The sequence below is a fragment of the Bombus fervidus genome, chromosome 8 (genome assembly GCF_041682495.2).
Source record: "Bombus fervidus isolate BK054 chromosome 8, iyBomFerv1, whole genome shotgun sequence".
Taxonomy (NCBI): Eukaryota; Metazoa; Arthropoda; class Insecta; order Hymenoptera; family Apidae; genus Bombus; species Bombus fervidus.
This window is the reverse complement of record NC_091524.1, coordinates 12,385,932-12,399,372: the sequence shown is the minus strand read 5'-3', so window position 1 is coordinate 12,399,372 and position 13,441 is coordinate 12,385,932. Positions and strand designations below refer to the sequence as shown.

The following is a 13,441-nucleotide window of genomic DNA, read 5'->3' as shown; positions in this document are numbered from 1 at the left end:
TGGTTACAAAGATGATAATAGCTTCGTCGAACGATTGAAATGAAGCTTGATTCTGATTTTTATATTGCAAACGCATTTCAAAAGTGTCCCGATACAAAATAGTTTATGCTAGGAAAAAGTCAACGGTTAAAAATGGAAAATTATTATTAAAACATTTGACTGCTAGTTTCTGCAGTCTATTCTTTTTGTCCAATTATATGTTTCAGCATGAATAATTTTTTTTCAAGCATCCAAATAATTCTCAAAAATATTTGATATTCTTTTCTTTCCTTTTTTTTTTCTTTTTTTTTTGGAGGAGCTTGTTTCAGTTATATCATTTTTTAAATACATGCGCGATACAAGTATTATTATTCTTGTTGATAAATGAATCGTTTAAAAGTAGTACGAAACCACTTATTAAATTGAATAGCAAAGAAGAAGGCAAAGATGTGACCAAACATTATGTTTTCGGAATTTCTGTAGAGTTTACTATTATCTGTGCCATTTACCGAGATAATAACACGAATAGCATGTACAAAACGCGTAGGTGGAGCTTAAAATTGAACTCTAGACCCCCTTTCAAGGCGGAAAATGTAAATGTTAATTATAAAGATTACAAGTGTACCTTGCCTCCGATTAATTATTGTAATGGAGCGTAATGTTCCCTTAGTAGATTAATTCGTGTAAATGATACTTCAACAACAACTCTTTTAAAACGAACTTTTACGACTTCTTTTTCAAGACTTTTTTAAAGTTGACTTTGCAAAAACACGAGATCTGAAAATTACGAACTCCAACTGCTTTCAACGTGAATTAAATGAAGCGCAGATCGCTGTCCGAATTAATGATCTATCTTCTTGAAATATGAGTTTTGATGTTTCAATTTCTACCATTCACGCACATTCTGTTTCGATATTATATCAGATCTCTTATTTAATTAATGATACTGATATCTAATTTCTGTAAAAAAAATTATACCAATTTTTTTTATTAATTGGAACCTTTCATAATATAAATTCACACAAGCATATTGAACTTCATGAAAAGATCAGCGATATTTAAAATCTTGCAAAAAGTATATGCGTACATTTTCTAGCTACGAAAGCGATTCAACAGGATATTAACGATACGATTATAAACAAACAAAATTTCTCCATGTCTCAAACCTTTAAATTTATACTTACGAGGTTAAATTTTAAATATCATTTTTATAGATGTCTCCTATATTTAATTAACAATACCGATATATAATTGCTAGAAAAAAAATTATTCCAATTTCTGTATATATTTTTATAAAAGCCTACCATAAAACAAAAATCATAGCGCGTAACTCGTTCAACGCGAACCGAATCATCGAAATTTAAAAGCTTCCGAAAAATAAAATCCATAAAATGTTATAAAATAGTAAAAACACGATTCTAAAAAATAAATACGAAAACAAAAGTCCTTCGATAGTTTAGCAAAAGATACGAAACGTAACAAACAATAACGTCAAAGAAAGGGATTAAACTACCCTCTGACTGCACGTAGTGGCTCGGTTGTTCTCTTTAAATTTAATCGTTGAACGTGCAAGAAGTTGCAACGGAAGTTACGGTTCGAACCGTGGCAAACGTAAAACTCTGGCAAACTTCCACGGTGAAACGAAGTTTTCGTGACGCGACGAAAGTTTGCGTGGCGCGAATTTTTCGCCAGTATAGCGCGCAAATTACGACACGATCGTAAAGAAAAGTGCGGATGTTTCACGAAATAAAACTGTGTTTCTACTTACGACGATCATCTCGGAGGGCTCGAGAACGAAACATTCGTTGGGTCTCCTGGCGCTGCCACCCGTCCGCTTGCCAAAGCTGCAACAGAAAACAATAGTAACGCGGTTAGAATCTCTCTTTGATGACAGAGGATCATTCTCGAGTGCTACTTGCCGTTGAAGCTTAAGTTCTATAAAATTTTATCGTGTTAAATATTTCTCCTCGTGATATCGACCGGTGTTGAAAATTAAATAATCTTATTTTTTCCCGAAGATTATGTAATTTTAGATATGGTGGCGTAATTTCTTCAGCGCTTTTGTTTTACAGCTATCGTACGCTGAATATTCGTATCGATAAGGTAAATATCAAATATTTTCAAACGTACGTGGCTTGTAAAATACGAAATGACTGACTTTCAATGATTCATGCTTCGTGGAATTCTAAAAAATAATTCGTTTTTACGAGTATGCAACAGGAAATGAAAATCATACACGAGAAAGAAAAACGTAGCGACGCATCTACGAAGATGAAAAAATTTCTCGCAGAAGAAGACGATTAAAGAAATTAATACAAGGAAATTAGACACTTCACATGTTACTGCGCTAATATATAATTTAAATGACAATTTGTCAAATAATTTCATTGAAACGACGCTCAAGCACAATAAACACCCTCTCTTTCTAACAACAAGACCACCTAAAACACTCGAAATGCTCAAATATTGCCCCCACCCCAAACCACTCCCTACGATGTTAGAACCCCATATTCTCTGCGTGCATTCACAAATAAGCGACAATTTTGCTCGCTTAGTGATCCAGGGATATCGACGTCACAACGCGGAACAATTTCGATTTTATCGGACCTTCGTTAAAGGGTTAAAAGCAATGACCATCGAACGCTCGCTATAAATTTCTTTCGCGCAACAATAACACTAGGGTGTGCCGAATACGGGGCGGGGGTGTGATGTTCCATCGACACGGAAGTCATCGTCGGAAATGCAATTTATCATCGAAACTCTCGTACACGATACAATATCCTCTAGCAAGGGGTGCAGACTCGCGTAAATACGTCTATTGTTACGGTGTTCTGGCTTTTAAATGTTTACGATCTGCCATAGAACGAGCCATCGACAGATGTTTCTTTCCCTTCCCTGTGCTACTCCTCGAATTAGCCGCGAATTCACAGTTACAGTGGCTATAAAAAGTATTGGGGCATATTTCTCTTTTCCAGCGAAAGTGCTCTATTAATATCAGGTTCGCTTCGTTTCCGAAGTATAGTCAGAAAAACATATTTGAGTCGGGCTAAGTAATTTGCCTTATAATTCGTCAAATTTCCATACGTGAGATTTTTAAACGATCCAAGTGATATACAGTGAAATATTTCTGCCACGGTTTCTTCGACTCGGCCTAATATCTTCAATTGTAATTATTTTATTAAAACATTCTCGATTATACTTATCGCGCGTATATTAATTCGTTTTTCTTACTGAATTATTCCCTTGTTTTTCATACCTTTTGTTACTGAAGTATACGATATTTTCTTATCCTTCCGTTATTACGTTAAACATTAATGGTGTCTTATAATGTACGACAAATTTGATTATTCCATGCAAGTTGAAGCTCGAGTGACTCGAACAACCCTACTATTAAAGTAATAATAAAGTATAATACTATTAAACTGTCCGAAATTTAATATACTTAGACCTGATCAATTGGTATGTAAATGCTAATAATAAATTCAATGACGTGGCAATATTTTTGATAGCCACTGTACCTTTGCTGCAGACGATTCTACAAAAATCTCCCGTGGCTACGCGAGAATCGAGGGTCGAACAATACAGATGCTCGTGAACTCGGCTTCTGGCATAATTTTCCCTTTGTACTTGGAACGTGTATTATCCTATACAGAGAGATATATATTTCTGTATGTACGTATACGTGCGTATATATGTGCGCGTGTATAAATATATGTATGATATAGAGATTGCTCGAAATACAAGGTGTTCTCGAAATATTGGCAGCAATTTTCCAGTGCTATTTCGGTAATCCCATTCACACGTGGCTATATTGTGTAAATACAGATTTGTAGACCTTTATCGAGCTACCTTTTCGAATGAGAGCTGCCTGACTTAATTTAGTTTAACGTAGCTTGGTTTAGCGCGAATCACTTTGATAGAGAAGTAAGATATAAATATAGTAAAGTATCTGACATGAGAATTAACAGAGCAACGTGGATGGATAAAGGAATTTTCGGTAGAGGCATAATATTATATTCTCTTGTAACGATCATTTTAATTTCTAGATGAAACGTTTTACTAATAAGAAGACGTTGTTATTTCTATTTTACGAGTAACACAGGCACTTCTGTGTGTTAACATAGCAAACGTATTGGAAAGTGTTTTTAGAAAATAAACTATTTAATTTCTATCAAAAAATATAATCTTTTTTTTATAAATTACTCCGCGATACCTAGAACAAGGATAATTAACACAAAATAAACCCTAATCCACGATAACGTATTTCTCCGCTATGTTACTACTTGCTAATAGCCATTAACCAGCAAAATTTCATCGAAATCGATATATACAGTTCCCTTGCGAGGGTTAAAACCTAAATTCAGGATTGAAATTATCATCCAAGAGAATTAGTCGCCAGCCCGAGACTAGCTGTATCGTCTCTACCTATGCTAATCCATTTACCTTAATAAATTATGATTTCTGCGAGGTACACAGCTACCGTAGGATCTAGCCTCCAATTAAGGTAATTAATGTACGACGAACATGCAACGAGTCGTTGGAAAAGCTCGTGCTTAGGAAGAAATCTCTTCGCGTTGCTTCACGTTTAATCCCGATGAAAATAGGACAGAACGACCGCGTGCCTTTTTCTAACCAAGATATTGGAATCGGAGAATTCTTCTTTCAGAGGCTCGAAGAAGAAAAAGCATCGGCGTCTTCATCTTTAACGACATTGTTCTGAAACTTGTCTCGTATAATGTATCCTTTGAGTTTGAGTAATTCTTCTGTCGACTAAAAAGGTGATCCTTTTCTCTAAATATAGGCATACTGTTTTCGTGGTAGTAATTTTAGTAAATATTTCAACGTATTAATAAAGGATTCTAAAGGAAACCAGTTTGAAATAGCGAATCGTTTGGACTATTTTATTAGTTTTATGCTAGAAATTCTACTCGATCTGTTGTACTTTTCAATTGCTTCTAGAGAGAAGGCATAGAGCGTACTCAGGAATGGAATTAGAAATATGAAAAATGGCCGATGAAACGAACAGGAGAGGAATTGTTGAAATATTCTAATCTAAAGTTACTTTGATTTTAATTAGATAGTACTTATCGCGAATTAGATAAATAGGTACGATATATGAGAGTTAATCTTCTAGATAAATCGTATTTAGAATCTTATTTAACTATTACGTAACTGATCCTTCTAATATAATCTAGCTGTATGAAACCTCTACCCTAATTACATACATCGATAACCGCCGTGGGTCCAAATTAATTAGAATCCTGATTAATTTTCAACAGTATAAATTCGATATTCTGTCAATGTTGTTAAGAATATAGACATTTACACTAAATACCATAATGCAATGTGTAGAACACAAGCAAATAATACATTAATATTTATCAGAACGGATACAAAGGAGATTGTAGCTGGAAGGTATTATAGTACAATACGGTTATTTCGTTATAATGTTGTAATAATATTTGGTATTGCTATTATCTGAATTAGGAGATGCAAATTTGCTGTTTCGTAGAATTCAAAGGTATCAAATACAGGGCGACGTTTGCTCGCATAATAATGCAACATACGAATTATTATACATTCGTTTACAGTTGGTTTCGACAATATTACGATCTCAAACTTGATACGAGTTTGTAAGATCGAAAAACATATCGCGGTATCTTGAAGACAACGTAAAACTTGTAAGAAGCCACTGGATATTTCTTTGTTTTCGTATTAAGGAGTTTTAATGTATCTCTGTTCAAGAATTTCGTAGAATAAACGCCAGATCGCAAGAATTAATTGATAATACCACAAGTCAAAACTACCAAACCAAACTTCGCCACGAAACCAATCTATCTTTATTGGAGTCAAACTAAAATTCACGCAACGAGCGTGTCTCGATGTTACGAACCAAGAGATTAAAACAACCAACAGAAACGCCCCTTATCCAGAAAGTTATCGTAGTTGACACAGATTACTCTCTAACTTCGTCCAACTAACGCTTTCTAAACAGAAATCCATTACCGATGGCGTTAGACTCTACTTTTACCGAATTTGAGCTTCCAGTTTCAACATAGCTGAACGTTACAAACCAAGGAATTAAACCAAGAACACCCCTTAATCGAATTAAACACAAATTACACTTGGATCTCATCGAACTGACTTCCTAAATACACTCTCCCATTGTCGATATGTTTTACTCAATTTAACAATCCGTTTTCTACTCGCACCCCATTGCTTGCTCGATACTGCATCCGTCTCTCGTTCCTCCAACACCTTAACCGATCCCTCTCTTTCAACGCCTCGACAGGGCTCAGAGCACATGTAAACTCATGCGAGAAATCGACGTCGACGTGCAAGTACACACCTCTACGCTGAACATAAATCTGACGGTGCGGTAATACGAATGAAGGGAATATCGACAGACGTGTATCAAACGCGATTCAACCAGGATCGACTGGAGAATTTGACGGCTGAAGGAAGATTCTCCAAGGTTCTTGACCTCTCTCGTTTCATCCATCTACCTTTAACGCATCATACGTAACGTATATACGTCGCGTATCCATACACGATGCTCTATAACGTGCGAGTAATATCTGAGAAATTGATTTCGATACTCCAAAAGAACGAGAAACTTACCTAGAAACGTATATTCTTTTTGATCTGGTTTGTGAGATTCAATGATTTCGCGTTGTCCTAATCGCACGGTCCTATCGCTTGCCTTGCATCATCTGGTTTAAATTCATTGAATTTTTATTTCCAAGGATACTTGAAATTCGCTGTATATGGACGTTCAATACAGGATTTCAATTTTAAAGAATCTCAGGGAATAGTGGTAGACTACGTGATAATCACATCAACGATAAGACGTGCATGCGTCGAAATACAGAATCATCTCGAGCAATTCCTTTGAAGATAATCAGATACGAAATAACAGAAAACACGAAGTAAGGATGAAACTAATAGTAGAACATGAAGCGTATTTACTGTCGAGAGTCGATCGATAAGTAATTCAGGATCGATTCGATATAGATCTGCGAGCAGAAAGAAACCAAGTCGATCTTAAATTGCTCATCCGACGATTCACCGCGAGTAAAACTCTCTTAATCAACATGTAAATATTCTATTTTTATATATTCATGCACAACACCAGCCACGCTTTGTCAATCTATGGTGTACGTATTACGGAACACCCTGTATATTTAGGTGTGACCACGTACACAAGTATAAGATTGGATAACACGTGCGTCACGTGTGCGTGCAGCGCGGAAAATTGAATTCGACGTGGATCACGCGGACCGGCTTCTCCATCTCGCAACCCCGTCGCGAGTTAACCCTATAACGTCACCCCGTTGCTGATACGCATCCTAGCGATTATGGTCGTTTCGTTTATGGACGGGTCTTGTCCCTTCCTTCGACGTTACGTCCTCGTTTGGTTTCTTCTGCGGTTTCTTCGGCTCGTTTTATGTCCCTTTTTTTTACGTTTTCAGCGTTTGCATTCGCTTTGTCTTAGGGTTTGTAAAAAACGAGGGTTTTGTTGGATGGAAAATGATTCACGATACTCTTGGGTCTCATGAACGAGATTATGGTTTTGTGAGATTAATTCTGCTTCGTTCCGGTGGAACAGACTTTCAGTTTTATATCTTGCGTCGGGAGAGAAAGGTTTCATGATATTTCTCCTGCAGTATGTTAAACAGGAAGATGTCGTTGGAGCGCGTCCAGGCTCGTTAAGGACGACTTTATTAAAATTGAAAACGGATAGTTTATTCTTTTATTTTCGAGTTACATCGAAAGTTAAATGAAACAGATAGTATGGTTTAAAAAAAAATATATTTTGTCCGATAAAAATAGGACGTACGTTTGTAGATCCGCTTAAATCGTTTTAATAAGGTAGAGAGAATCATCGTGAATGTGCTCTCTAATAAAACGATGAAATGAAATGTACGTTACTTTTCAACGGGAAGTTACGCCGGATTTTATTATCGGTACGATCTTACAACGAAATTAAATTCAATGATGTTTTACGATCGTCGAATGAAATCCTGTAAAATCTCTCAATGAAAATTGTGTACGTGTGATGTGAGATCTACCACTCATACTGGTACAATAATGTAGCCATTAAATCTTAGTACATTTTACTTGCTCCGATTTTAATGAGTTTTCTCTCGTAAGATAGAGAACCGATTGAAATTTTCACTATTAAATTTTTTATAACACGCACATAGTTGAGTTAATATTTTAACTTAATATCTCGTAAAATTGGTATTTTAGTAATAGATAACAGATAATACACATATATAATAGTTAGCAGTTAGGTAGGTAATAAACAATGGATATCCAAGGATAAAATGAGAGTGTGTATGTGTTGGTGGATGAATGTGTGCGTAGATGACTAAGTGAGAATGCAAGACAATAAAGGAAATAATTGTAAACCGAATTGCTTGTATAGCCAGAGGGCTGAAAATAAACTATACTTACTACTGCTACTAGTATTTTAATAATTTTGCTTCCATAAGAAAGAAGATTAAAATATTTAAGAAGCTGAATTAAAATATTTTATTACGAGTTTTTTTTTTCATTATTCTGTCTCTATTTCCCCTAATAATGTTCGAAGAATGTCCGCAATTTCGCTCAGAAAGTGTCCCTGCATTCGTGAAACACTACTGAGCCATTTGAACCTCCGACACTCGCATGCCAGAACGGATTTCCTTGGTCACTTGGTGACATTACATACTCCATTTAACCAGACTGGCTCTCGAACTTAGTCGACTTAATGAAATATTTCAGTCGACTCTGTTACCTCTATCAGTTTCCTGTGCGACTCATTTTACGCTACCAAGTAAGTATAACCGCTGCCAGTAGGCAACGAAATAACCGAAATGACAAAAGTTTCTTCCTGGGTTTTATGCGTCAAAAGGTCTTCCCACAACCTCGTGAGACAGTTGGTCCCGTTGGATCTCATACACTCGAATAATATCGACATTTAGGAAAATTACCTTTCAACAGATTTTAGAACTCCTTAGTGGAATATGATAGAATTTTGTAATTCCATAAAAGGACTCTTTATAGAATTCTTACAATATATAATATATAACTATAAAACAGAGGACAGAAAAATTCATTGTTTCCAAAAAAATTTGAATTTGTATCGCAATAACGCTTTATGCACTTGACTAATACTTGCATTTAAGAAAAATTAGTTTCTAATGAATTTTAAGAATTGCTAATCATTTCTGTAACAATTTAGAGATTTAGTAAAAGACTCTTTACAAGATTATATTTGTAATTGGATTTTATGCATCCGAGTAAAGTATATTTTGATCTAAGAAATTCTCTGATGCATTTTAAGAATCATTAATTATACTTTAATTATATATATATATATATATATATATATATATATATATAATATAGAAATTGCAAATTTCAAATATAATTTTATAGAAATAAAAGAAACGAGAGATCACGATTTTAAATTTAGATTTGATTTTCTTTTTCTTGGTTTCCCTAATTAATTAAACATAAAGTCTAAATTGCGCATACACGAATAACGATTCTATTTAATCAAACACGTTTAAATCTCTCATAAACGCTTTCAAACGTCTACCGTTTCTCTACTTCTCTTCAAAGTCGTGCAACACTTCTGATATTTGAAGAATCGCTCATCCCCGCGTCATATCTTTCTCAATAAACAATAAATTTGATATTTATCAAACACCTTTTCACCTGTCTCTACCTTTCCCTTTTTGCAGTCCACCTTACAGACCTGTAACTTCATAGCACACATGGTGTTCTCCGTATTCTTGTTCTTGCACCTTGCTCCTTTATTTCGATTTCCGGCCGACTGTCAAGATCAGCCTCGCAATTGTCGGCTTATTCCGTCCCAGACGATTTCGATAGTCGAAACCCGAGTTATGTCGTTAAATTTCAATCAAGGTATCGCTGGTTGGCAACGCGTACGACACCATGTAATTTCACGTGTCGTATATTTCGTAGCGACGAACGGGAATGAAGAAAAATAAAAATAAAACAGACCGAATGAGGGGAAAAGAGAAACAGCGAGAAGGAAAGGATCGGATAGAGGATATACGCAGGCTGGCTGTCGCGGTTTTATGGAGATTAATTGAAATATATTCAGATTGTAACGTACGTCCGTCCGAACGACCGCGTTACGCTGATTTATACCGCGGATAAATTTTTGTTACGATGTTGCTTCAATAAAAGATGCACCGTCAGCATGGACCAATTCCCCGTTAACGCGTAAAGAAAACGCCGATTTACGCCCAGACGTTCGTTTCTGCTCTGTTACATCGAAATTGCGTTAACATCAACTTGACAAACTGAACAACGTACCAAATATCGAATGAGATAACGTAATAACAGATGCTGTTGTGATCGAAAGAATCGAGCGGTGTAGAGTTTGAAGGATCGAATAAAAGATTGATTTATGACTGGGTGTATTGTGCGTGGGATTGGATATTTTGTATGGAAAAAATTGGTTGATAATAGGTAATCCATTCTAGGGCGGAAGGGGTGTACAAGAGTCGGATTTACTGTTCGGATAATGCACGACCAGGTGATTTATGTTGCATCAGTGTTAATTTACGGTTACTGGTTCGGAGAATTAATTACCAACTGTGATTAATTTCTGTTTTTCCGTATGGATTGGACGAATTTGCTTATAAACGTAAGGTAATATTACCTTTCAGAAAAATTAATTCTTTCTATTTCGTCGAACATACATATTTATATAGATACTATGTATCTTCGTATATTTTTTTGTTCTCTGGTTTAATAATAGTTAAACTATAAATGATTTCTTCGAAGAAATTTCAAAACCCACTATACGGAAAACCATGGAAAGTTCTTCGGTACGTAATAAACAGAATTACCGAGATATAAAAGATTAATAAGAAAAAAGAGAGAATAGATCATAATAGAAAGAAATATAACAGATATACCATATAAGAGACCTATCTCTGATTGAAATTTCCAAACTCACCAGACGGAGAATCGCCTTCGAGGAAAAGCCGGAGGTGGCGGTGGCTGTACTCGATGGCTCCTATCGACGGATTCGCTTCTGAGAGCTTGGACAGCCTTTGGCACGGCCCTGAACGGCTCCTGCGGAGCCTTGGTGATCATACCAGAGGGCAGATTGCCATTTCCGACGGTGTCGTTAAAATTACTCGCGCCTCCGCCAACGCTTCCCCCGCCATGGAAGCTGTTCCATCTTCTGACAGGACCTCTATTAGCAACATGGTGTCCGCTTCCGGGGCCGCTGGGACCACGTAGTTGGCTCGTGTGCTTGTGCATCCTCTTACTTTCTCTTTTTCCTTCTCTTTCTCAGCCCTCGGTGATCCTCCACGACTCGGACGCCTCCTCCTTCGCCTCCATCCTTTCCGTTTTCTTCTCTTTTTATTATTTTGTCACCCGTCCTCGACGATCTGGACTACATCCTTCAGAACTTCCCTTCGTTGCCAATGTCCCCCTCTTCTCTCCTCTCTTTTTTCCGTCGATCTTTCCTTTCTCTCGGCTTTCTATTTAAATTTGGAAGTCCTGTGACGTGTCTTTTTATTCAAATTGGAAAGTCCACTGATATACGTTACAATCAGAGAATTTTAGTGTTTTATCGAGATGGTTCCGTAGAGCGAAAGCTTTTTCCCAGCGACGATTTGGTAGCTGGAAGTCTGTCTGTCGAAAGGAATTCGAATTTTCCAGTTAGAATGTGTTTGCGTTGGATTCCGTAAATGTTCGTGAACCAGGCTTTCATCGATCAACGTTGGCCAGCTTTCAAGCAAGTTTCTCAGGATTAACGTTGCTGTCTGCAGGAGTTCCGAAGAATACGTTGCATCCTTGGGGGTTCTAAACTTCGCTTCGCGTGTATATTTGATTCGAGTAGAGCAAGGATGTTACAGAATGTAATATAACTGGTAATAAATAGCATCTTTTTGGTATAGCTCAAATATAAGCACCGTTAGACATTGGATTGTGTAGATATTTTCTATCGTTTTCTAAATCACAATAAACATAGATCGTGTTTCAAAATATAAAGTACGTATCAGAAAATTTTGTCATACTTCACGTTCTAAAGCGATGATTGTGAATTAAAGATTCTCAGTTAAGAAATAAAGACACAAATGATACATGTGCGTTAGTAATTCTGCGAATTCCAAGATTCACACGAAGAAATAGGATTCTCAAGAATCCTTAGTGGTTTGTCCCGACCATAATTAGAATCAAAACTAAACAACGCTTCCTATGATTAAGAAAGACGACGAAACATCACGATTTCTTTCTCAATTAAAGAGATAAAGGCACAAATCATTTACCTGCGCTAAAAATTACAAGATTCGCATGAAGAGTCCGGATTCTCAAGACTTCTCAGTGGCCGATCTCGATCGTAATTAGACGTTTCCACGAAACTTCCAACTTCGCAACTTCTCCGGCAATTAAAACGATAAAGGCACAAAACGTTTAGCCGCACTAAAAATTGCAAGATTCACTCGTAGAATCTGGATTCTCAAGAATCGTTAGTGGCTTGTCTCGATCTTAATTAAAACCAAAACGCAACGAGCTCCGCTTCCGTGTAGCCGTCGCGTAACGGAAGTCATTGTAAACAGAAGAACGGTGCGCAGCTCCGCGGTCGTCGTCGTCATTCAAGAACGTACTATGTACTGTGTACAAAACCGTGTGTCTCGTCGTCTAAAATCCCTCGAACGTGTCTAACACGATTTTATTACGTGACTAATCTGTTTTCACCATGCACCGCGTGTATCGCTAACGCGAGAGAGTAACGGCGCGGCGTCGCGATGTCGTATCCACCGCCTTTCTCCTAACGCCTTATCAATTTCAACCGTTTGCACAGCGTTCTGATAACAAAAGCGAGGGGAGGCGCCCGCCGATAAAATCCGAGACAGTCATAAAGGAATCGAGTGTCGCACGAATAGAGGCGTCGTATCGCCACCAACGATAAGTCCTTTGATCCGTCTTACGATTTCGAGAGCGTCGCCGATAAACGACTCGATGGTTCTATGATAATGTCACGATTGAATCGGTCGTCGCCGGTTGCCAGGGATATTTACCCTGTTCGTCGATTTTTACCGAAGAACCGAAGGAATATGGCTGTTCGGCTATGAAACTCGCAAACGATGGAACAGTATTATTGGAAAAACCGTTTTGATACTGGCTGCTACATACTTTATGGAAATAGAGCGAATGGAACTCCACTTGTGGTCTCGTTCTGATCGTGTCGTTTTCGGCTTGGATGAGCTTGGAATTTTCGGACAATTTCGTGGATTTATTCTGCCGTGGTGGAAACATCGGAGTTTTCGAAGAATTCTTTCCGAAGTTCGATTGTAATTTTCAGGTTTCGGTCTGCGTGAAATTTTTATTGGAACGTGGATTAATTTTTTACTTCCACAGAGCCATGGGGAATTTTGTGGAATTTTTTAAAAACTCTAATCGCGACTTTTAAGTTTCC

The 13,441-nt window shown here is 37.0% G+C and overlaps 1 protein-coding gene across 14 annotated transcripts in view; it reads right to left on the bottom strand.

Annotated features, from left to right (window-relative positions):
• LOC139989722 (rap guanine nucleotide exchange factor 2) overlaps window positions 1-13,441 on the bottom strand; it is a 251,725-nt gene that overhangs the window by 65,716 nt on the left and 172,568 nt on the right. For 10 of the 14 annotated variants that reach the window (XR_011800395.1, XM_072008237.1, XM_072008238.1 and 7 more), the window contains exons 2-3: window positions 10,964-11,652; window positions 1,748-1,823 (exon numbers count right to left, since the gene is read on the bottom strand). Coding sequence is in view for 13 of the 14 variants with exons in the window: in XM_072008237.1 (XP_071864338.1) it covers window positions 1,748-1,823; window positions 10,964-11,274 (387 nt within the window). In the remaining variant the exon portion in view is untranslated. The remainder of the gene's footprint in view (window positions 1-1,747; window positions 1,824-10,963; window positions 11,653-13,441) is intronic. The other 4 variants (XM_072008240.1, XM_072008241.1, XM_072008243.1 and 1 more) reach the window with 1 other exon arrangement.